General features: G+C 50.4%; 1 protein-coding gene across 1 annotated transcript in view; it reads left to right on the top strand.

Moving 5' to 3' along the window:
- Positions 1-26113, top strand: part of SLC24A3 (solute carrier family 24 member 3) — a gene marked incomplete at its 5' end in the record, with an annotated part of 409035 nt that overhangs the window by 269223 nt on the left and 113699 nt on the right. The window contains one exon of the mRNA XM_029062489.1: positions 8570-8646. Coding sequence (XP_028918322.1) covers positions 8570-8646 — 77 coding nt within the window. The remainder of the gene's footprint in view (positions 1-8569; positions 8647-26113) is intronic.

The raw sequence follows: 26113 nt of genomic DNA, 5'->3' as shown, positions 1-26113 counted from the left end.
CCTGAGCTCCGATAAGCACTTACTTTGGGCAGAGCACTGTGCTGAGCACCTCCTGAGTGCAGATTATGGCTCTAAATGCTCGGGAGCATGCAAAGAAGTAAGAAGATATGGTCTCTGCCCTCAAGGGACTTACAGTCTGATGGACACTCTCACAGCCACGTGCTCCATTCCGCACACTGAGAGGATGGCAAAATTGCTCTCGGACGTGCTGATGCCCCGATGATCTGGAATGCCAGCCAGTGTTTGCAAAACTGTTCTTAATCTCCTGCTCTTTCGGAAGCAATTAGGTTTCCCCCAGCAAAAATTCAGAAAGAGCCCAGATTCTAAGCGAAACGCTTTCCCAGCTTCGGTATTTAAGTCCCACATTAACCAGAGCCAATGACTCTCAGACTGAACCTACAGGACCAGGCACCCCCTATCTGATTTTTCTTCCTGTCATACTACTATTTGAAATAATTAGGTCTCGGCGTGAAGTATCTTCATGGTTCACTTCTACCAACAGATGCTCGTTTCTGAACTAATTAGACCATGGGGCTTGCTGAAGTCCTACAGTATTATCTCAGAGTCAACATTGATTTTCTTCATCCAAAGTGATACTGATTTTGCCTTTGAGACTCCCGAGTGAGAAAAACCCATTATTTGAATGATACATAGAGACGTCTCAGGCGTGTCCATGGTGTGGAGAAGCGAGAATGGTCAGGAGCTGGATTTGGGTATTGCTTCTAAAAATGGGCCCGAGCCCTCGAGCTCTGGATCTTAAATGACGTCTGAGAATAACCACAGTTGATGTACAAAAATCTTTCCTCCAGAGAATTAGAAAACTCTTTGTTATGGGCTCTAGTGGCTGCTTTGACGACAACTGGAATAATAACACGCGGCATTTGTTAAGAGCTTAATAAAATAATAATAATGATGTTGGTATTTGTTAAGCGCTTACTAAGTGCAGAGCACTGTTCTAAGCGCTGGGGGAGATACAGGGTCATCAGGTTGTCCCCCGTGAGGCTCACAGTTAATCCCCATTTTACAGATGAGGTAACTGAGGCACAGAGAAGTGACTTGCCCACAGTCACACAGCTGACAAGTGGCAGAGCCGGGATAATATGTGTCAAGCATTGTACTAAGCGCTGAGGCATACAAGCTAATCAGGTTCCACATAGGGATCCCAGCCTAAGTAGGAGGGAGGAGAGATATTGAATCCCCATTTTTTAGGTGAGGGAACTGGGTCACAGAGAAATTAAGTGACTTGCCCAAGGTCACACGGCAGGTAAGTGGGCAGAGTCCGGATTAGAGGCCAGGTCCTCTGATTCCCGGGTCTTTGGCCTTTCCGCTAGGCAACACTGCTTCCCAAAGAAGACTAACAAATTCTTGATAGGGAGGGCCCAAACCCAGTTGGGTTTCTTGAGCAATGATCTGTTTGTCTTCTACCCCCAACGGTAGCCTAGTTTAGCTTCTTGGCAACTTGGCATTTCCATTTATAGCCTTCCTTACAGTCCCACCTTCTCCCCGCAGGATCCGCCCTGCGTCTTAAACGACTTTCTCCATCCCTGCCTGGAACTGATCTCATGATAACAAAAATAAGTGTGGTATTTAAGCACTTCCTATGTGCTGGGGTAGGTCCCAGATGATCAGGTCCCACAGGGGGTTCACAGTCGAAGTAGCAGGGAGAACAGGTACTGAATCCCCATTTTGCAGATGAAGGAGCTGAGGCTCAGGGAGGTGAAGTGACTTGCCCAAGGCAAGTGGCAGAACCGGATTAGATCTTCTGACTCCCAGGCCCGTGCTCATCTGTAAAATGGGGATTGAGACTGTGAGTCCTATCTGGGACAGGAACCGTGTCCAACCCGAATATCTTGTATCTACCCCAGAGCTGGGAACAGTGCCCCGCACAGAGTAAGCGTTTATAAGCGTAATTATTATTATTATTAGGTCAGGCTGCGTCACATAAAAGGAGCACCAAGCGCCTCCCTCTGCACTGCCTCAGTGAGCCTCTGAATCACTAATCCTCCCGCAAGCCCGTACCCCCTTTAACAAGCAATTCAGGAGTCCCACTGTCCTGGTTCTAATGCTGTGCTGACGTTGGATTGGTGGATTATCCAGTGAGGCTACTCTAAGATCATGGGCTTTGGAGTCAGAGGTCGTGGGTTCGAATCCCGGCTCGGCCACTTGTCAGCTGTGTGACTTTGGGCGAGTCACTTCACTTCTCGGTGCCTCAGTTACCTCGTCTGTAAAATGGGGATGAAGACTGTGAGCCCCACGTGGGACGACCTGATTCCCCTGTGTCTACCCCAGCGCTTAGAACGGTGCTCGGCACATGGTAAGCGCTTAACAAATACCAACATTATTATTATTAATCTGAGTTCTTGCTCTAGGCTGCTATGTGAGTGCCGGTCGAGTCTAGTTTGGATGTTGGAAGTTGGTCGAACCTAGCGGCTCCTCCGCTAGATCGTAAACTCCTCGAGGGCCAGAGTTGTATGTCTCCCAATTCTGTGGTACTGGACTCTCCTAAGTGTCTAATACAGTGCTCTGCAGGCATTAATAATAATATTGGTATTTGTTAGGCGCCAAGGCAAGCAGGCAAGCGTGTCTCACATAGGCCTCACAGTCTAAGGAATTCAATACCTATTCTCCCTTCCGCTTAGACTGTGATCCCGCCAGGCGTCTGTTGTATCGTTATATTGTAATCTCCCAGGCGCTTAGTACGGTGCTCTGCACACAGTAAGTGCTCAATAAATATGATTGATTGAGCCCCACATATCTGACCTGGTTAGTATCGTGCTTGGCGCAGAGTAAATAAATAAAGTGAATGGTGATATTGGTTAAGTGCTTACTGGGTGCAGAGCACTGTTCTAAGCGCTGGGGGATACGGTGATCAGGCTGTCCCACGTGGGGCTCACAGTTTTAATCCTCATTTTACAGATGAAGTAACTGAGGCACAGAGAAGTGAAGTGACTTGCCCAAAGTCACACAGCTGGCAAGCGGCAGAGCTGGGTTTAGAACCCACAACCTCTGACTCCCAAGCCCGAGCTCTTTCCACTGAGCCACGCTGCTTCTCTATATAATAATGATGGTATTTGTTAATAATGTTGGTATCTGTTAAGCGCTTACTATGTGCCGAGCACTGTTCTAAGCGCTGGGGTAGACACAAGGGAATCAGGTCGTCCCACGTGGGGCTCACAGTCTTAATCCCCATTTTACAGATGAGGTAACTGAGGCACCGAGAAGTGAAGTGACTTGCCCAAAGTCACACAGCTGACAAATGGCTGAGCCGGGATTCGAACCCGTGACCTCTGACTCCAAAGCCCGTGCTCTTTCCACTAAGCCACGCTGCTTCCCTAAGCAGCTTACTATGTTAAGCGCTTACTATGTGCAGAGCACTGTTCTAAGCGCTGGGGGAGATAAGGGGTCATCAAGTTGTCCCACATGAGGCTCCCAGTTTTAATCCCCATTTTACAGTTGAAGTAACTGAGGAACAGAGAAGTGACTTGCCCACAGTCACAGAGCTGACAGGTGGCAGAGCCGGGATTCAAACCCATGACCTCCGACTCCCAAGCCCGGGCTCTTTCCACTGAGCCACGCTGCTTCTTAACAAACACAGTGATTGCTATTATTATTAGTAATAATAATAATAATAATAATAATGTTGGTATTTGTTAAGCGCTTACTATGTGCAGAGCACTGTTCTAAGCACTGGGGTAGACACAGGGGAATCGGGTTGTCCCACGTGGGGCTCACGGTCTTAATCCCCATTTTACAGATGAGGGAACTGAGGAACAGAGAAGTGAAGTGACTTGCCCACAGTCACAGAGCTGACAGGTGGCAGAGCCGGGATTCGAACCCATGACCTCCGACTCCCAAGCCCGGGCTCTTTCCACTGAGCCACGCTGCTTCTTAACAAACACAGTGATTGCTATTATTAGTAGTAGAGCGGGCGAACACGTATTTTATTCCCATTTTACAGATGCGGAAACTGAGGCTCAGGTCACACAGCAGGCAAAGGGACAGGATTAGAACTCAGGTCCATGCTCTTTCCCCTAAACTACTCTGTAACAACCTTCCAAGTCTTCCTGGTTGTTTCAACGTGACGCCCCGCCCGGGGAATCCGGCCAAGGGTCGGCTGAGAGCCTGCAGGGAGTGCGTAGCCAGAGGGGGTTGGGAACTAGGCGCGGAAAGACCCCTTCCAGGTCTCCAAATCAGGATTCCGGCCGGGAGGGAAACCGATCACCTTCCGCTCGGTCTCTGCCCTAGTTTGAGGGAGGCCGGGGGAGGTCGGGGATTCCTCTTCCACTTCACGGCAACAGGGTCTGAGCAGAGATGCCAACCTTGGACAACAACTGATTCTTCGCTTTTGTGCCCCGTCGACTAGAGCCAGGGCTAAGTTGGGCTGGGAAATCTGCCCGGCGCGCCGCAGATCGATGCATCAACCAGTGGTGAATTCATCCATCCGTTTATCCAATCGTATTTATTAATAATAATGTTGGTATCTGTTAAGCGCTTACTATGTGCAGAGCACTGTTCTAAAGCGCCGGGGGAGATACAGGGTGATCAGGTTGTCCCACGTGGGGCTCACAGTCTTCATCCCCATTTGGCAGCTGAGGTCACTGAGGCCCAGAGAAGTGACCTGTCCACAGTCACACAGCTGACAAGGGGCGAAGCCGGGATTCGAACCCATGACCTCTGACTCCCAAGCCCGGCCTCTTTCCACTGAGCCACTCTTTAAAATTTTCGCTTACTGAGTGCGGAACACAGCATGGCTCAGTGGCAAGAGCCCAGGCTCGGGAGTCAGAGGTCGCGGGTTCTAATGCCGGCTCCGCCGCTTGTCAGCTGTGTGACTTCGGGCAAGTCACTTCACTTCTCTGGACCTCAGTAACCTCATCTGTAAAATGGGGATTGAGCAGTCCCCATAAATGCCAACAAACCCAGCAGAGGGAAGCAAAATCAATCAGTCAATCAGTCAATGGTATTTATTAATAATAATAATGTTGGTATTTGTTAAGCGCTTACTATGTGCCGAGCACTGTTCTAAGCACTGGGGGAGACACGGGAGAATCAGGTTGTCCCACATGGGGCTCACAGTCTTAATCCCCATTTTACAGATGGGGTAACTGAGGCCCAGAGAAGTGAAGTGACTTGCCCACAGTCACACAGCTGACAGATGGCAGATCCGGGATTCAAACTCATGGCCTCTGACTCCAAAGCCCATGCTCTTTCTACTGAACCACGCTGCTTCTCCTTGAGTGCTTACTATGCACAGAGCACTGTACTGAGTGCTTGGGAGAGTACAATACCACAGAATAATCAGACACTTTCCCTGCCCTTAATGAGCTTACAGTCTAGAGGGGAAAAAAACATAATAATAATAAGACTGTTGGTATTTGTTAAGCACATACTATGTGCAGAGCACTGTTCTAAGTGCTGGGGGAGATAGAGGGGAATCAGTGTCCCATGCGAGGCTCACAGTCTCAACCCCCATTATACAGATGAGGTAACCGAGGCACAGAGAAGTGAAGTGATTGCCCACCGTCACACAGCTAAGTGGCAGAGCCGGGATTCGAACCCATGACCTCTGCCTCCCAAGCCCGTGCTCTTTCCACTGAGCCAGGCTGCTTCTCTTCCAGTGTCTCTTCATGTGTCCTTCAAGCCAGAATGGAACCAGTGACCCAAGGATTTATAGTTCTCAGTTAATACAACAGTAAATATTAATGACTACAGTCACTAGTCCACACTGGGAAAAGATCATTCATTCAGTACTATTTATTGAGCGCTTACTATGTGCAGAGCACTGTACTAAGCGCTTGGAATGGACAAATCGGTAACAGATAGAGACGGTCCCTGCTCTTTGACGGGCTTACGGTCCGTGGGAGGTGGGCCCCCTCGACCCGGCCAGGTCTAAGAGCCCCTGCTCAGAGCCCCCACACTTAGAGTGTCTTGGGACCGACTCCAAGGGATCGGTCCAGCGCTTTGCACACAGTAAGCACTCAATAAATACAACTGATGGGGATTCTCACCCCATCTCCGCTGAACCTCTCCCTCCCACCTCAGGAACCTGTCTAGACTGATTCTTGGGCTTTTTTTTAGCATGCAAACACACACACACACTCTGTGAAATTAATTACATCCAAATAATAATAACTGTGGTATTCGTTAGGTACTTACTATGTGTCAGGCACTGTACTAAGCACTGGGATGGATACAAGCAATCGGTTTGGACACACTCCCTGTCTTACGTGGGGCTCACAGCCTTCCTCCTCCCCTGTCAGTGGTTGGCACATAGTGAGTGCTTAACAGATATCATAATTATTATTATTGTTATTATTATTATCATTACCCATCTGGAATTCCCAACTAGAACTCCTAGCAGCCTGGCTTGCTGGAAAGAGTACAGGATCAGAAGTCTGGAGACCTGTTCTCTAGTCTCAGGTCCACCCCCTGACCTTGGGCAAATCGCTTCTCTGGATCTGAGTTTCCTCATCTGTAAAACGGAGATGAAATACTGTCCTTCCTCCCCCTCAGACTCTGAGCCCCAGGAGAACGGGGACTGTGGCCCATCTGATGGCACGGTATCTCCCTCGGCGCTTAGTACGGAGTAAATGCTTAACAGATACCTTAGATAGTATTAATATCGTTGTTACTGGGGAGCTGATCCCCAGTGCTAGCATCGGAGGGACTGCAGGAAGGCGGAGAGGGAAGAATGTCGGGGCTCACGCTAGTTTCAAACCTCTGAATGAAGAGCCGGTGTGCTCCTGGGCAAATATCCCGACAGCTGAGAGGGAACATTCCCGTGAGAGATGGCGCAGAGGTAAAGAAGCCAGACCTGTCACCACCTGCCATTCCAGGGGACCATTCTGGGCCGTGGAAGCCCCCTGGGAAAGGTTTCAGTGTGCGGGGGGCTTGAACCTGATCTCCTCCAGGTCCCCGATGCTCCCATCCCAGATTTTCTCTATGATCGTTGTGAAGCGCTTACTATGTGCTAGGCACTGTTTTAAGCACTGGGGTAGAGACAAGCCAATCAGGTTAGATACCATTCACGTCCCACACGGGGCTCACGGCCTTATTCCCCATTTTACAGATGAGGCAACGGAGGCACGGGGATGTAAAGTGATTTGCCCAGAGTCACACAGCAGACGGGTGGAGGAGTCGGGATTAGAATCCAGATCCTCCTCACTCCCAGGCCTGTGCTTTATCCCCTAGGCCGCGCCGCTGGTCACGCTGAAGATCTCCTGCCGCTACTCAGGGCACCTCCGTTGGTGAATTATCCCTGGGTGAATGGCAGCGGGGAGAGGAGGGGCTGGGGAAAGGAGGAAAGAGGCTGTTTCTCTTTACTCACATGCACGCCAAGTTTCCATGGGCAGAGGAGGCCCATGATATGCACGATCACCCCCTGGCAACGACAGAACAACGGCAGAACCTTGGCAGAAAGCCCAAGCACCATTCCACGACCCTCGCGCCCCGAATCAGGCCCTCCCAGCCTCTCCAGAGAGAGGAACTCCCATTTTATGGAGAGGAAGGCAAACAGCGGCGTGGCCAAAATGACTGTAAATTCCCTCTGGGCAGGGAACAGCTCTACCGACTCTGTTATGTCGAACGCTCCCAGGTGCTTGGCACGGTGCTCTGCGCGCAGTAAGCACTCAATAAATATGATTGATCGATCGACCGACTGATTCCCTGTTCTCAGAAATACTTCCCCAGGTCTGTAGGGTTTCCGGGAATAGTATGAGATCCTGCCGTCCTGTGCGGTGCGGGTTCGGCAGAAGCAACAGGCCCCTGTGATGGGCAAGTTTGGGAAGTGGCCAGAGATCCTGAGAAGCAGCGTGAGAAACATCACGGCGTAGTAGAAAGAGCGCGGGCCTGGGAGTCGGAGGGCGTCTCGTCTGCCGTGCGACCTTGGACAGATAAACCTCTCCGGGCCTCAGTTTCCTCACCTGTAAAATGGGGATTCAATATCTGTTCTCTCTCCTACTTAGACTATGGGCCCCATGTGTGAGACAGGGACTCGATCATCTTGTCTAACCCAGCACTTCGTACAGTGCTTGGCACAGAGTAGGCGCTAAATAAAGGCCATCGTTATTATTATCCCTGGTTCCTCTTGGAGGTCGGAGCGAAGGGAGCAATTTATGGATTTTATTCAGATACAGAATTACGCCGTTCAAAAACCCCTTCCTGAAAAACCGTGGGTTTCACTCGGAAATGCAGCCAGTCCTGGGAGAGCTGGATCAGGCCTGTGATGGCTTCGCGTTCGGCGGACTTAGCCTGGGGATGACCGGTGGGGTTACGGCATGAAATCCCCTACAGAAGCGAGAACAGAAAAGAAGTCCGAGAGGCACTGTCCCGAGCCACGTCCGCGGAGGCAGAACGCTACTATAGCCCTGCCCGGGGACGGCCTGAGCGGTGACAGAGATAACCATCCGGTGCTGGTCTCCGGGGCCATATGGCATGGACGGGGAGGGGGGATTCCTCCGAGCTCAAGGACCACCCCCTCAGCCACCATGATCGGGGAGCCCCCCTGCCCACCCCACCCTGTTCGGCCCATCCCCGGTCATCTCGATCCATGTCTGTTTTTCCTTCCCTCCAGCTCTCCATGAGTTCCCCAGGGACATCTTCACCAACGAGGATCGAAGACGGGGCGCGGTGATCCTGCACGTCCTCTGTGTAAGTGTTCTCCTGCTGCTCTGCGGGGGCGGGGAGGAGGTGGGGAATATATATCGGTATTTGTTGGTATCTGTTAAGCGCTTACTATGTGCAGAGCACTGTTGTAAGCGCTGGGGTAGACACAGGGGAATCAGGTTGTCCCACGTGGGGCTCACAGTCTTAATCCCCATTTTACAGATGAGGGAACCGAGGCACAGAGAAGTGAAGCGACTCGCCCACAGTCACACAGCTGACAAGTGGCAGAGCTGGGATTTGAACTCATGACTCTGACTCCAAAGCCCGTGCTTTTTCCACTGAGCCACGCTGCTTCTCTAGAGGTCCAGCTGACGCTCCAGCTCAGCGTTAGAGGGACCTCCACCCAGCGATACATTGGTTTTTTCAAATGGTAATCCGTTGAACTCTTACTGTGTTCCAGGCACTCTACTAAGTGCTGGGGTAGGCACAGGCGAGTCAGTTTGGACACAGTCCGTGTCCCACTTGTCCCACATTTCAGAGATGAGATAACCGAGGCATAGAGAAGCTAATTGACTTTGCACACAGCAGAAAAGTGGCCGAGGCGGGAGCGGAACCCACGTCACTCGTTCGTCATTCAATAGTATTTATTGAACGCTTACTATGTGCAGAGCACCGTACCAAGCGCTTGGAATGGACAAGTCGGCAACAGATAGAGACGGTCCCTGCCCTTCGATGGGCTTACGGTCTAATCGGGGGAGACGGGCAGACGAGAACAGTGGCAATGAATAGAGCGGAGGGGAAGAACAGCTCGTAAAAACGATGGCAACTAAATAGTATCAGGGTGATGGACATCTCATTGAACAAAATAAACAAAATAAATAGGGTGACGAAGATATAGACAGTCGAGCGGCCGAGTACAGTGCCGAGGGGGTGGGACGGGAGAGGGGGAGGAGGAGAGGGAAAGGGGGGAGAAGAGGGTTTAGCTGCGGAGAGGTGAAGAGGGGGTAGAGGGAGCGGAGGGAAAAAGGGGGGAGCTCATTCCGACTCCTTCTGACTCCCGGGCGCAGGCTCTATCCCCTAGCCACAGTGCTCCACGATATATACGGAGAAACTCTGAGTATTCAGGTTCTGTTTTCACTCACTTGCCACTGACCTGCTGGCAAGGGGCTGAAGTAGGGTGACCGTGCATCCAATTTTGCACCGGACGGTCTGATTGTTAGCTTGTCTGTCCGTGTCCAATCCTCATGCGACACCAGGCAACTTGATATCCAGTATTCTTCCAATTCCCACGGTGAACCTCTTTATGGATGTGTGTCCTGATGCCAACCGTACTTAGCGTCACTTATACATTCAGTCTGCTGCTAGCACTGTCGTTAATTGGCACGAGAGTGATTGTCTTCTGATCAGTTTATCAATGTCTCTGAATTTCCACCAAGTAAATTCAGACTGGTTTGCATTGGGGGAATTATAATAATAATAATAACGTTGGTATTTGTTAAGCGCTTACTATGTGCAGAGCACTGTTCTAAGCTCTGGGGTAGATGCAGGGTCATCAGGTTGTCCCACGTGAGGCTCGCAGTCTTCAACCCCATTTTACAGATGAGGTAACTGAGGCACAGAGAAGTGAAGTGACTTGCCCACGGTCACACAGCTGACAAGTGGCAGAGCAGGGATTATTCAATAGTTACGGTTTAAATGTCGTTTAAATAAAGACTCTGGACTGTAAGCTCGTCTCTAAAGGGTAGGCTCGTTGTGGCCAGGGAACGTAGGCAAAGCGGGATGGCATAATGGATAGAGCACGGACCTGGGAGTCACAAGGTCATGGATTCGAATCCCGGCTCCTCCGCTTGTCTGCTGTATGGCCTTGGGCAAGTCACTTAACTTCTCTGTGCCTCAGTTACCTCATCTGCAAAATGGGGATGAAGACCGTGAGCCCTTAGCGGGATATGAACTGTGTTCACTCAATTTGCTTGTATCTACCCCAGCGTATAATACAGTGCCTGGCACATAGTAAGTGCTCATCATAATAGCGGCTCTGTTATATTTTGCTCTGCCAAGTGATTAGTACTGTGCTCTCCGGACAGTAAGTGTGCTCTGCACACAGTAAGCGCTCAGTAAATACGATCGAATGAATGCAAGTGGTTGAAAAATACAATTACTTGACCGATAAAGATATAAGGGTAGTGGGGAAAGATGGTGCAAAATTCCTGAGAGACTTTAGTGGCCACCCTAAGTAGGAACTCCATTTTCAAGTTTGATGTGCTGGTGCACGGGAGAGAGGAAAGGCCCTCGGTGTGAATCAACTTCATACCAAACAATCCTGCCTTGTCTGGCCGCGAATTTCAGCCTCTGGCTAACAGTATTTCCCAACTGAGTCAGACCAACCTCTTGGATTTGGGCTTCTCTTTCTTAGGACCCTGAACATTTCCTAGCTGGGGAGTGGAAGGGGGTGTCTCAGGCAGCAGGAATTGGAGGCTTTCAGACCAGACCTTTAGACCATTCTGCTGCCTGGTTGGGGAACGGTCAGGCAATGCCAGAGCCGGGGGTCAAAAGATCAAATGTTATTTTGTGGCTTGAGGACATGTTTGAATGGCCAACTGGCAAAGTTATGAGGCTGTGTTGGTTGATCAATGTGGTCAGCAATGGATGAACAAATTCTGGATCATCTAATCCCACCCACCGACTCCAAAGCAGGACGGTAGCCAACCAACCCATCTCAGATAGATGCCTATCTGCATGTTGGGGGAGATAAGATTTCTCTTCTCTTTGCCATGGATTCCAGATGAAGAGTCGTGTGTATCTCTGTGTCCGTGTGCCTATGTGTGTCTGTATGTGTTTTCAGGGGTGACCCTGAACGATGGGCTCTAATCTGAAACACTGTGTAAAACACCTCACTGACACGGTAATTCTTCCTTCATCTCAAGTCAGTTTCCATTCAATTCCCCTCTCCCACAAACTGGAATCATCCCTTGAAATGGGGGTGAATTGGGACTAGTGCCAAAGTCAGTGCCCAGGTGGCATTTGTTAAGAGTTTACTATGTGCCAGGCACTGTACTAAGCACTGGGGTGGACACAAGCAAATCGGGTTGGACACAGTCCCTGTCCCACGTGGGGCTACCAGTCTAAATCCCCATTTTTTTTCAGATGAGGTAACTGGGACACAGAGAATAAAGTGACTTGCCCAGGATCACACAGCAGACAAGGGGTGGAGCTTGGTATTTCATCCAGGATTAATGTCCTGAGCAAACATCCCTGGCAGAGAAATTGCTTTATAATTAATCTGTTTTTTAATAAGAGAGGAGAAGCTATGCTTCCCAACTCAGAGGAATTTTTACATCGGTGTTGGCTTGCTGAGCTGCCTGGAGCCAGGTTGGTCATACCGTCCCCAGGGTCTTGGCTTGCTCAGATGTCTAACTGGGGCCAAGTCACCCCAATTGTTCTGCCAATAACAGATTGCCTAATTGCAAGGGATGGAACCTTGGGCTCGTGTTATTCTTTCCGAAAAAGCAGCATCAAACCCCCCATATTAAAAAAAAAATTCTCAAACCACCATGGGCAGTTTGAATAAGTCAAGGGACGGTCAAATCTGAGCAGAAATAAAACACTCCTCAGTGATTGCATGATCTGCATTTTGCCTTTTAAAAGAATACTGCACAATCCCTGCTTACCAACTTGATTTGATTTTTCCCACTCCCTTGAGAGTGAGGATATGTTGGGTTGAGCGGAATAAGAATCGTGGTGTTTGTTCAGCATATACTATGTGCCGAGCACTACACCAAGTATAGGGATGGTTACAATACAGTTAGATCAGACGGAGTCCGTCTCTGACGTGGAGCTCACAGTCTAAGAGGGAGGAAGAACGGGTAATGAATTCCCATTTTACAGATGAGGAAACTGAGGTACAGAGTCCTTAAGTGACCCAAAATCACAGAGGGGGCAAGTAGCAGAGCTGAGTTTAGAACCCAGGTGTCTGGAATCCTAGTTCTATGCTCTAATCACTAGGCCGTGCTTCTCCTCCAAAGAGAACATAAAACACACAGAAACCCTCTCCTACACAAGTCTTTACACTGATGATATTTCATTGATTCACATTCTTTGATAGTAGTTTTGTTTCAGGAAGGGTGGAATCGGTGATGGATATTGACTGAGTGCTTACCGTGTGCAGAGCACTGTTCTAAACGTTTGGGAGAGTACAGTACTATAGAGTAGGTAGATATGATCCCTGCTCACAAGGAGCTTACAGACTAGAGGGGAAAAGTTTTCCTCGTGATGGGCATGCTTAGTACTTCCTCAGCTTCTGAAATAAATTTCTGAATGGAAGCTTTTGGTGGAGAGAAACTTGGAAATGACCATCAGAATGATAAGTGGTAAGCATCGATTTACTATACTGGCTACTCAGTCAGTCAGTTGCATTTACTGAGCACTTACTGTGCGCAGAACCGGGTACTAAGCACTGGGGAGAGTACATTACAACAGAAAACAGACACACTGTCCTGCGTATCTGCTATATGCATGGTGACTCGTGTGCAGAACACCGTATTAGATGCCTCTTGTTGTGTGCAGAGCATTGTACTGAGTGCTTATGTATTTAATAATAATAATAATGATGGTATTGGTTAAGGGATGTTGTAAGCGCTGGGGTAGATACAAGGTTATCAGGTTGTCCCACTTGGGGCTCACAGTCGTAATCCCCCTTTTACAGATGAGGTAACTGAGGCACAGAGGAGTGAAGTGACTTGCCCAAGATCACACAGCTGACAAGTGGCGGAGCGGGGATTAGAACCCGTGACCTCAGACTCCCAAGCCTGGACTCTTTCCATTAAGCCACTTCTATGCTGTTGATTCATTCAGTAGTATTTATTGAGCGCTTACAATGTGCAGAGCACTGTACTAAGCGCTTGGAATGTACAAATCAATGTACAAATCAACAGCGATGGGCCCCTACTGCTTGCAGATGTCTCTATTGCCTGCCCACTATGACCAGAGTACTGCAGTTTCCTGCCAATCAATAAATAATATTTATTGAGTCCTTATATGTGTAGAATTGGGTGACGAGATCTCTGCCTTCAGTGAGCTTACGATCTAGCTGGAAAGACAGACATTCAGATAAATTTCAGATAAGGGAAGCAACAGACCGTAAGGATATGAACGTAAGCGCTAAGGGGGTGGGATGAGTATGAAAGGGCTTAAAGGTGTGTGGACCCACATTCATAGGTGATGCAGAAAGGAAGGAGAATAGTTTGGGGAGATGAGAGGTCGGTCGGAGAAGGCTTCCTGGAGGAGATATGATTTTAGTAGGGCTTTGAAGATCGGAAGGGTGGTGGTCTGTCCTATTAAGGGCGAGGGAGTTCTAGGCAGCGGGATGGACCTGGACGATGAATCAACAGCATGAGAGATGAGATCGAGGCACAGAAGTAGGTTGGTGTCAGAAGAGCCAAATGCGTGTAATGGAAGAGGAGAGAGGATAGGTAGGAGAGAGAAACTCACTGAATGCCTTGGAATCAGTGGAAAGGAGTTTCTGCTTCATGTCACTTGTCAGCTGTGTGACTGTGGGCAAGTCACTTCACTTCTCTCTGCCTCAGTGATCTCATCTGTAAAATGGGGATTAAGACTGTGAGCCCCACGTGGAACAACCTGATTCACCTGTGTCTACCCTAGCGCTTAGAACAGTGCTCTGCACATAGTAAGCGCTTAACAAATACTAACATTATTATTATTATGTGGATTCAGATGGGTAACGACTAGGGGGGTTTGGAGTGGTTGTGGAGATGTACGCAGAACAGTCTATTTAGAAATATGAGCTGGGCAGCAGAGTGAGGCATGGACTGGAGAAGGGAGAGGCAGAAGGGAGGGAGGTAAGCGAGAAGGCTGATACTGTATTTAAGGTGGTTTATGGTACGGACTTGGACCAACGTGGTAACGGTTTGGATGGAGAAGAAGGGGCTGATTCTAGAGATGTTCTGAAGGTAGAACTGACAGGATTTGATGACCCCGAATATATGGGTTGAATGAGAGAGGTGAGTTGCAGATAATTCCAAGGTTATGGGCTTGTGAGACAGGATGGTGGTGGTGTCTACAGTGACGGGAGAGTCATGGAGAGCACGGTGTTCGGGTGGGAAGATGAGGAATTCTGTGTTGGATATGTTAAGTTTGAGGTGCGACGACCAAGTAGAGACGTCCCGAAGGCAGCAGATGGGAGGCTACAGAGAAGGAGAGAGGTGAGGGCTGGAAACGTAGATTTGGAAGTCATCTGCATAGAGGTGACAGTTTCCTTTCCAAATTCCTTTCCAAATTGAGGAATTCTGTGTTGGATATGTTAAGTATGAGGTGCCACGACCAAGTAGAGACGTCCCGAAGGCAGCAGACGGGAGGCTACGGAGAAGGAGAGAGGTGAGGGCTGGAAAGGTAGATTTGGAAGTCATCTGCATAGAGGTGACAGTTTCCTTTTCAAATTCCTTCAGAACTCTCAATGCCATTCAATCCAGGCGATGTATTCACATCTAGCTTATCAGTTTGGTCTGAACGCTGTCTTAGGTGGTACCCGCAGCGTGATGCCGTTTCTGTAGCCTGTGTGCTGCAAAGGAACACGTAGGTGTGGGAATCCCTCTAAAATCTTTCTCAATAAAAACCAAACGAAAGAATCCATCAGCTGCCTCCTTTTCACCCTTTGATGCACCTCCACGATTATCGGGCCGACGAGGTCAACCCCTTGCCCTCCCGCCAATAGGGATAAACAGGCCAAACGTTTTAGAAGCGAATTACATCCCTATGGAAACAGGGTGCCTGAAAGGCTTGCCGAGGAGGCCCCGCGTTCCTCCTATTTGTCGAAAGTATTTACACGGCTCGTTTGTCCCGACTTTCGGCTCGGTAAATGTTGAAGCTCCCGGGTTTTATTCTCGGTAAACATATTCCAGTGCCGGGTCCGATCTCGAAAAATCCTAGCTCATGGCGTGCTAGCTCTCTCACCTGGGGACTTCCCTGGACGTTTGGTATTTTACTGGTTCCTCTCCAAAAGGCAGGTTCAGGCTGAACCCCAAACCCAGCCCTAAAGGAATCATGGCACTGCATATTCGAAACCACCGGAGTGCAATGTGAGTCACTGCCAGTGGCTTGAGGAATACGGCATTAGGCAGATATGCTGATCTGGCAGGTGCTGCCCTTGCCCGGGTCTTTGACCCGAATTTAGCTAATAGAAGAACCAACATGGCTGGACCTCTGCCCGAACTTCAGACTCACTCTGATCTGGACTTTAAGGTTTAGAAGATTAGTGGGATCGGTATCTTCCGTCTCCACCTTGCCCGGTGCTCCCTCTCTAGAAGCCGGCAGAGCCAACATTTTCCAGGAATGGATGTTCTTCCCAAATTTCAATCAATCCTATTTATTTAGCACTTATTCTGTACAGAGCCCTGTAATAATAATGATAATAGCAATTACTATGTGGAAAGAGCCCGGGCTTTGGAGTCAGAGGTCATGGGTTCGAATCCAGACTCTGCCACTTGTCAGCTGTGTGACTGTGGGCAAGTCACTTAACTTCTCTGTGCCTCAGTGACTTCATCTGTAAAATGGGGATTAACTGTGAGCCTCACGTGGGACGACCTGATTCCCCTGTGTCTACCCCAGCGCTTAGTAAGCGCTTAACAAATACCACCATTATTATGATATCCAAGTTCCAGATGGGGTTCACAGTCTAAATAGGAGGGAATACAGGTATTGAATCCCCTTGTTGGAGATGAGGGTACCGAGGCACAGAGAAGTTAGGTAACTTGCCCAAGGTCACACACAGACAAGTGGCAGAGCTGGGATTAGTAACGAGGCCCATGCTCTTTTCACTAGGCCACATTGCTGTCGTGAGCACTTGGGAGAGTACAAGAAAACAGAATTAGTGGACGTGTACCCTGCCTATAATGAACTTAACAGTCGAGACCACCTTGTAGGCTGTAAAACTGATCTTTCCAGTGATTTGGTTCAACTGCCCTTCTGGAGCCCAGGAAAAGATCCAGCCGGTTGGCTTCCGATGTGGGATTTCTCTCAAGACCAGATGGCCACTGGTCCAGTCCAGCTTTAAAGTTCCATAAATAGCAATAGGCTTGGGTAGAGGAGGGAGACCATTTCAATACTCAGCCAGGGGTCTCGGTCTTGAGCTCAAACCTTCCCTTCCTCGCCCAGGCCAGGAAGTAGCGAGAACCTGGGACTGTCTGGAGTTCTTCTTGTCTCTCAGCTCTCCCCCGAGGGGCTCCATATCCTGGGACCCTGGGGATGAAGTGGACTGTTGTCTGAGCCACTTTGGAAGGCACAAGCTGGCTGGCTGCTCTCCTGCCTCTATAAATACCCTTCTTCTCTGTGGCATTTGTTAAGTACTTACTATGTGCCATGCACCGTTCTAAACACTGGATTAGATACAAGATAATTAGGCCCGATATGGTCCCCGCCCCACATGGGGCTCACAGTCTAAGTAGGTGGAAGAATAGGGTTTGAATCTCCATTTGCAGTTGAAACTGGAGGTAGAGAGAAGTGAGTGAGTTGCCCAAGGTCATAAAGATCCGGGATCGAACCCAGGTCCTCTGGTTCCCGGACCTGTCGTCTTCCCACTAGGCCAAGCTGCTTCCCGTAGGCCACGCTGCTTCCTGGTTGGAACAACATCGAGGAGGGTGCCGTGCTCATCCTCCATCCCCCCGGTGGGCTCCTTGGGCTCTCTGGGTGCTCGGCCACCTTGTCCCGGGCCCTGGAAGCCTTAGGCTCGCAGGGATGATAATTACTAGAGGATGGCAGGCATCGCGGAAGGGCGGCTACGTAAATAGCACGGCTTGATATTTACCCAGTGCCAGTTTTCTGTAAATATAGAATTTCAGCCGTCTCCACACTGCCTCGTGCTCTGCTTTTTGAAGCATTCGACTCGGCACACACGGGCCCCGCTTGAAGGAGGTGGAACCGTTCATCTGTCTGCCGCTCGTTTGACCGCGGCCCCAGGCGGCCGAAGAGGCTAGAAAAACCCGTATGCGTGCAGCTGGGGGCCCCTCTCCGAAGAGATGCCCACTTTGCCCGGCCTCTCCTTCTCACCGGGAACCCTCTCCCAACTCAGAGGTGTTTTCAGGGAAGAGAACGGGAGGTGAGTTCCGCGGAGCCGAACAAAGGAAAGGGACGTGGGCGGTCCAGAAGCCATCTGTCTGAGGGGAGAGAGGTCAGTCAGTCAGCCAGCCCTATTTATTGAGGGCGTACCATGAGCGGACCACTGTACTGAATGCTTGGGAGAGTACAATAGAACAATATATAACCGACTCATTCCCTGCCCACAGTGAGCAGATCAGTGGAGACTTCATTTGTTCATTCATTCAGTGGTATTTATTGAGCACTTTCTGTGTGTGGAGAATTGCACTAAGCACTTGGGAGAGTACAATGCGCCAATAAACACACAGATTCCCTGCCCACGGCGAACTTCCAGGGGCCCACACCCTTAAAGCCTCCAGCCGCGGCTCAGATACTGGTAGTCAGGCCTGCTGTTTGCCTGCTGTGGGACCTTGAACTTCTCTGGGCCTCAGTTTCCTCATCTGTAAAAGGGGGTTTCATTACCTCTTCTCTCTCCTCCATAGGCTGCGAGCCCTTGTGGAACAGGGGCTGGCTGAGTTTTGTCTTGGATCTATCCCGTGCTACTACAGTGCTTGGCCCAGAGTAAGCACTTCACGATTATTATTAATCATCATTACTATTAAGAATAATAATAATAAGGAAGGTCCATGCCAGCGGAAGGGTACAAGAGGTTGAAAATGGCAGAGACACGAACAAGGCACAGCCAATAGGTTATCTTGAGAGGAAAAAAAGGGAAATCTGAGATGAAACGGGAGGAGAAACAGTATAAAAAGGAGGAAGTAGCATGGCTTAAATGGGGAAAGACCTGGGCTCTAATCCTGGCTCTGCCACTTGACTGCTGTCTGACCTTAAACAAGTCACTTAACTTCTCTGTGCCTCAGTTTCCTCAACTGTAAAATGGGGATTCAATACCTCTTCTCCCTCCTACTTACGCTGTGAGCCCCATGTGGGGCAAGGACTGTATCTGACCTGATGAAACAGTGTCTACCGCAGCATTTAAAACAGTGCTTGACACATAGTAAGCACTTAACCGTTAGAAAAAAAAAGAAGAAGAGAGCTGATTGAGTGCCTTAAAACCAGGTCAGGAGTTTTTCTTTAGTGCGGAGAGGAATGGGAAACCACTGGAGGATTTTGAGGCGAGGAGAGTCGCGCTTCCACATACGCTACTCTTGCGGGGAACCGCGGGTGTATACTTTGGGATGCTGGAAGAGCACTGCCCGTGCTAATTGGAAAGAGAATACGGTTCAAAAGGGTTCGGGAGGGGGCTGCTTCTCAGAGGAGTTTGACAGGGTACATAGAAAGACCTTTAGTCCCTTCAACAGGCCCTGTCAGCACCACTGAGAAATTTCCTTTTAACACCTCTGGGTGACCTTATCAGAAGTCAGTATAGTCACAAAAGTCCCCTAAAGTCACGTTCCGGACAAGCTGCGGCCAGGGAAGAAAGGAAGGCTCCGACCAGCCGACAGAGTAACGGGGGCGGTTGAACGAAGGGGATCTGGGAATCGCCGTTCTGAGTTTGGCAGGGAGAAGTCCGGGATGGTTTGCATTGATTTCCATTGACTTTATTTTCCATTGATTTTTGAAAGCGATTGGTTGCCAAAGGTCCCTTCGCCTAAAACAGGTTTCCAGGTTTAACTGAAATAAAGGCGAGCCCTACTTGATTCAGGATGCGCTTATCGAAGGAGAAAATGAATAGGTTTAATAGGACTTTGCCTATTTTAGGAGGAGCCAAGGAGACCCAAATTTTGGACACTCCGGTAGAAGAATCACAGGCATTTCGGTTCAAGAGTTCAACTGTGGATTGTAAACTCCCTTCTAGACTATTAGCCTGCTGTGGGCAGAGACTGTGCCTATTATATTTTTATATCGTAATCTCCTGAGCAATTAATATAGTACTCTGCACACAGTAAGTGCTCAATAAATATGATAGATTGATTGATCTCTATTAGATTATATTATACGAGAAACATCGTGGCCTAGCGGAAAGAGCACAGGGCCTGGGACTCAGAAGATCTGGGTTCTAATCCTGGCTCTGCCACTTGTCTGCTGTGTGATCTCGCACAAGTCAGTTCATTTCTCTGTGCCTCAGTTACCTTATCTGTAAAATGGGGATTGAGACTGTGAGCCCCATGTGGAACATGGACTGTGTCCAACCAGTTTATCTTGTATCTATCCCAGCACCCCCGATTAGACTGTAAGCCCGTCATTGGGCAGGGACTGTCTCTATCTGTTGCAGATTTGTACATTCCAAGCGCTTAGTACAGTGCTCTGCACATAGTAAGCGCTCAGTAAATACTATTGAATGAATGAATGGATACCCTGCTTGGCACACAATAAGTAAATACCACAAAAAAATCATACTTTCCTAAGCTCGTAATCCAGTGTTCCGCACACAGTAAGTCCTCAATAAATATGATTGATTGATTTACTGACTAGACCAGTGGGTTGGAGCCATTGGCTTCTTCTCCAGGCATGGTGCTGAGCCCATTGTTGGGCAGGGATCGTCTCTATCTGTTGCCGAATTGTACATTCCAAGCGCTTAGTACAGTGCTCTGCACATAGTAAGTGCTCAGTAAATACAATTGAAGAGGTAGAGCGCTCTAAGCAGGAAATTCCCGCTCATTCTCTTTGCCAGATCTTGTAGAATCAGGGGTTATGCCTCCCCGAACATTGCTGCTCTTTGGCCTCTTTAATTCTTCCACGGCACCTACCCGTTGGCTTCCTTACCCTGAGGGGAACCGTCCTGAGTTTCGGTCTGAATCAATAATAATGTTGGTATTTGTTAAGCGCTTACTGTGTGCCGAGCACTGTTCTCAGCGCTGGGGTAGATACAGGGTAATCAGGACCCATGCGGGGCTCACGGTCTTAATCCCCATTTTCCAGATGAGGTAACTGAGGCACAGAGAAGTGAAGTGACTTGCCCAAAGTCACACAGCTGACAAGCGGCGGAGCCGGGATTAGAACCCATGACCTCTGACTCCTAAGCCTGTGCTCTTTCCACTGAGCCACGAAGGATCATATGTCTCTCTTCACTCTGCTCCCTGGATCGTTTTCCTAAAAAAAAAAAAAATTTGACTCCACGGCTCCCTACTCCTTCATTCATTCATTCAATAGTATTTATCGAGCGCTTACTATGTGCAGAGCAGTGTACTAAGCGCTTGGAAGGTACAATTCGGCAACAGATAGAGACACTGAAGAACCTCCAGGACTTGCCCATTCACCTCCACATCGAACTCCTTAGTTGACACAGAAGAAAGAGGGAGTAGGGGAAAAGAGGGCTGAATCAGGGAAGACCTCTAGGAGGAGATGCAATTTTAGGAGGGTGTTAGGAGGGTGGAGAGAGTGGTGGTCTGAAGTATGTGATCTAGCCGGCAGGGTGGGAAGATAAGAACTCAGGCGGCGGGTAGGGAATGTCACTGTTTATTGTTGTATTGTACTTTCCCAAGTGCCTAGTACAGCGTTCTGCACACAGTAAGCGCTCAGTAGATACGACCGAAGGAATGACTGAATGAATGGTCTCTGCCCTTGCGTTGCTCAGCGTGCGGCGAGGCAGGCAGCAATCATTAGTTGACAAGGAGATCACAGCTAAGAATGAGAAAAAAATCAATCGATCGAAAGGCAATCTATCGGGTTAAGTGCCGAGTGCTAAGGTAATAATGACGTCGGTATTCGCTAAGCGCTTACTACGTGCAGAGCACCGTTCTAAGCGCTGGGGTAGACACAGGGGAATCGGGTTGTCCCACGTGGGGCTCACAGTCTTCATCCCCATTTTACAGATGAGGTCACTGAGGCCCAGAGAAGTGGAGTGACTTGCCCACGGTCACCCAGCTGACAAGTGGCAGAGCCGGGATTCGAACCCATGACCTCTGACTCCAAAGCCCGGGCTCTTTCCACTGAGCCTGCTTGGTATGACCCGCGAGGTGGGGATGAGTCAGGGAAGACCCCCCCCCCCCCCCCCCCCCCCCCCCCCCCCCCCCCCCCCGGAGGAGGTGGGCTTTTACACGGGCTGTGTGAAGATGGGGAGCGCTGTGGTCTGGCTGGGAGAGGAAGTTCCAGGCTCGGGGAACGGAAAGGGTGATGGGTCAGTGTCAGGAAAATGAAGAGCGAGGAATAGGTAGGAAGTGAGCTCAGGAGGAACGGAGGGTGTGAACAAAGCAGTCAGTCACCTTGCCACCTCCTTCCTCACCTCGGTGCCCTCCTAACTACAACCCGGCCCGCACACGGTGCTCCACTAACGCCACCCTTCTCGCTGTACCTCGATCTCGTCCATCTCGCCAGCGCCAAGTCCTGCCACTGGCCCTCCCTCCTCATATACAACAGGCAATTATTCTCCCCCACCCTTCACAGCCTTACTGAAAGCCCCTCTCCTCCAAGAGCCTTCCCTGACTAAGCCCTCCTCTTCTCCCACTCCTGTCTGCGTCGCCCTGACCTGCTCCCTTTGCTTACCCGCGCCCCCCAGTCCCGCAGCACAGCCCCACCACGCAGTGCTCTGCGCACAGTGAGCGCTCAATAAATAAGATTGCCCGTCTGACTGACGAAGAGTACAGACTGGTGATAAGGATCGCAGTCTGAATCCCCATTTTCCAGATGAGGCACCTGAGGCACAGAGAAGCGAGGTGACTTGCCCAAGGTCCCAGGCGATCAGGTGGTGGACCCGGAGCCCTTGCAGGCAGGTGATGTGCTGCAGAGGAGGCAGGAGGACATTTAGCGGCAGAGAAGGCGGGCTTCTCCCCCACCCCCCCCGGCCACGGTCTCGGCCTCACCGCCGGTCCAGCCCGCGGCTCGGCGGGCACCGAGCCTGCCCGACCGCGATTTGGCTCGGCCTCGGCAATCGCATCCCCGGTGCAAAGTGGTTCAAAGCTGTTCCCCCGGAGGGAAGACGTGAGAAGGGAAACGTTCCGCCGGTCTCCCCCGACGTCCCGCCTTCTGCCGGGACGTGCGGGCCCAAGCCGGCGTCTACTGAGAGGTAACCGGGGGAGTGCACGGGTCACACGTGGGTGGGCCGTCTGGACCGCCGGGCACTTCCTGACGGTTATATTTTTACGTTCCCAGCGGTGCTGCAGTCACGGACCGTTTTGCGTTTAATTAGCTGGGCTCTTTTCGATTATTAAGGAGGGAAAACAGAGCCGGCCCCTGCCTCCTTCCCTCCCTCTGCCAGGGCCCGCCCCCTCGGTGACGGAGCGGCCTGTGCTCCCCGGGCCGCGGAGCACGGTTTGGAAATATCGGGAGTTGAGCTGCCTTCGCTCCCAAATTAATTGCACCCGGGATGGATGCGGGCAGAGACCGCTTCAGTGTAACTGGTGTTTTAACTCTTACCGTCGCCTCCCCCGACCCTCCGAATCCTTACCTGTAATCTCTTTCCACGTGGGCATGTCCTCTCCGAGATGAAGACTGGGCACGCCCTGTGGGGTCCGGAAACAGTTCTGAATCACTGACCGTGTACGGTCCGTAGTATGGAGAAGCGGTGGAAAGAGCCCGGGCTTTGGAGTCAGAGGTTACGGGTTCGAATGCCGTCTCTGCCCCTTGTCAGCTGTGTGACTGTGGGCGAGTCACTTCACTCCTCTGGGCCTCAGTGCCCTCATAGGGGATTAAGACCGGGAGCCCCACGTGGGACAACTTGATTCCCCTGTGTCCACCCCAGCGCTTAGAACGGTGCTCTGCACATAGTAAGCGCTTAACAAACGTTATTACGTAGTGGATGGAGCACGGGCCTGGGAGTCAGAAGGTCATGGGTGCTAATCCCGGCTCCACCACCCGTCTGCTGTGTGACCTTAGGCAAGTCACTTCATTTCTCTGTGCCTCACTCACTTCATCTGTAAAATGGGGAATAAGACCGTGAGCCCTATGCAGGACAGGGACCGCGTCCATCCCGATTTGCTTGTATCCACCCCGGCAGTTAGTACAGTGACTGGCACATAGTAAGCGCCTAACAAATGCCATAAATATTATAATTATTATTTACTGAGCTGATTTGCTTGGATCCACCTCAGTGCTTAGTACAGAGCCTGGCACATACTAAGTGCGTAACCAATACCACTATTATTATTATTATGCACCTGCGAGGTGCAAATCATCGTTTTAGGTGCTTGGGAGAGTGTCTATGTGATCAATTGATTGACACATGGGCCTGCAGACTTTTCCTTTAGAAAAGAAGAAGCAGAATGGATTTAGTGGAAAGATCACAGCCTGGAAGTCAGAGAAGCAGCGTGGCTCAGTGGAAAGAGCACGGGCTTGGGAGTCAGAGGTCATGGGTTCGAATCCCAGATCTGCCACTTGGCAGCTGTGTGACTGTGGGCAAGTCACTCCACTTCTCTGGGCCTCACTTACCTCATCTGTAAAATGGGGATTAAGACTGCGAGCCCCATGTGGGACAACCTGATGACCCTGTATCTACCCCAGCGCTTAGAACAGTGCTCGGCACATAGTAAGCGCTTAACAAATACCAACATTATTATTATTATTATTAACCTGGGTTCTAATCCCTGTTCTGCTACTCGTCTGCTGGGTGACCTTGGGCAAGTCACTTTGCTTCTCGGTGCCTCAGTTAACTATCTGTAAAATAGGGATCAAAACAGTGACCCTCACATGGAACATAGACTGCATCCAACCTGATTAGTGTGTCTCTACCCCAGTGCTTAGTACAATGTCTGGCACATAAAAACTACTTGACAAATACCCCTGGGGGGGAGGAATAAAAGGGCTGTGAGACATTCCAGTCTTCTCGATTCAATTCTCTCTGCGTTTCCCGCCCTCCCGCCGTCCCGGCTCACGGCTCGTCCCGCTGTAGAAGCAGCCGCTGATGCTTTTCTGTGCTAGCTTTTGCCCTCCCAGAGCTCAGAAAGAGCCCGATAGCTTTGGCTCCAAACTCCCAGAGAAATGGTCCTCGGGGCGAGCCTACGTCGTGGAAACTGCTCCAGTCCAGCAGGGAGGCGTTTGGTTTCTCGTTTCTTCAAGTCAAACGCAGAGCCGAGGAGCAGGTCGGAGACCTAGGTTTCCAGTGACCGGAGCTGAACGGCCTGTCATCGGGCCCACCTGGTGTGGTCTGGGGGGAACCGGGACGGGCGAGGGAAGAACCCCTGGATGGCCGAGTGGGGGGAGAAGCCCGGGCCGGAGGGAGAGCTCGCACAGGGCCCGTGTCTCCGACTGTCTAGCTCGGAGGTCCAAGCTTGCCCGTCCTTTAGGGGGAGGATGCCGGCGGGTCTGGAGAGCAGGTCTTGCGGAGAGCAGATCTTGCCCCAGCCAAAAGTCAATGGGATCAGAGGGTGAGGAGGCTGTGGGCTGCCCCGGACTTCTCTCCTGCTCCTTCCGTGCCAACTTTGCCTTTCCTGAGCCTGTCCGGGGAAATCCTGGGTGGCAACAGGAGGGAGGTGGGGACTGCCCGCCGTGCTGCCCCACTTCACGCTAATAAATATATATCTATCTTAATGTCTGTCTCCCCCATCTTGACTGTGAGCTCACTGTGGTCAGGGAATGTTTTCTGTCGTTGTATGGTGTTCTCCCACGCGCTTAGCACAGTGCTCTCACACAGTAAGTGCTCAACAAAAACGATTGAATGAATGAATGCTTGGGTATCTTTCCGCAAGACCGCCTCTGCCTACTCCACATCCCATTAAAGAGCAGGAAACCAGGAAAACGAACCAGCCGTGGGCTGCTTCGGGGATGGTCCGGCTTCTCGAGCTGCCACCGAGTCCCGAGGTTCTGCTGAGCCCACAGGTTCCCAGCTGTGTCTCCTGTGAGATCCATCAGGGATAGGGAAAGCGGATATGGTTGTGGGCAATCCCAACAGAATTAAGAAACCTGGCCTTCGTCCTCCTCCTCCTCCTCCTCCTCATCATAACGGATGTATTCGTTAAGCACTTCCTCTGAGCCAAGAACTATATTGAGCACTGGGGTAGATGCAATTTGACCATGTCCGACCCCGTCCCTGTCCCACATGGGGCTCACATTTTAAGTAGGAAGGAGAACAGGGATTGAATCCCCATTTTTACAGAGAGAAAACAGAGTGATTTGCCCAAGGTCCCACAGCTAGACACGGGACGGCCGGAGATGGGACTGGAACCTGGTTTCTCTCGTCTCCCAAGCCGGCGTTCTTTCCCTTAGACGGTGCTGTTTCGTTGCTAGACTATAAGCCCGTCTATAGGCAGGGATCGTCTCTATCTGTTGCCGAATTGTCCATTCCAAGCACTTAGTCCAGTGCTCTGCACATAGTAAGCGCTCAATAAATACGATTGAGTGAATGAACGAATATCATCATTATTTATTGAGCTCATCATCATCATCATGTTGGTATTTGTTACGCGCTTACTACATGCAGAGCACTGTCCTAAGCACTGGGGTAGATACGGGGTCATCAGGTTGTCCCACGTGAGGTTCACAGTCTTAATCCCCATTTTACAGATGAGGTCACTGAGGCCCAGAGAAGTGAAGT

Source organism: Ornithorhynchus anatinus, chromosome 1 (assembly GCF_004115215.2).
Source record: "Ornithorhynchus anatinus isolate Pmale09 chromosome 1, mOrnAna1.pri.v4, whole genome shotgun sequence".
Taxonomy (NCBI): Eukaryota; Metazoa; Chordata; class Mammalia; order Monotremata; family Ornithorhynchidae; genus Ornithorhynchus; species Ornithorhynchus anatinus.
Note: the sequence above shows the minus strand (reverse complement) of the source record. Positions and strands in the feature narration are given on the sequence as shown.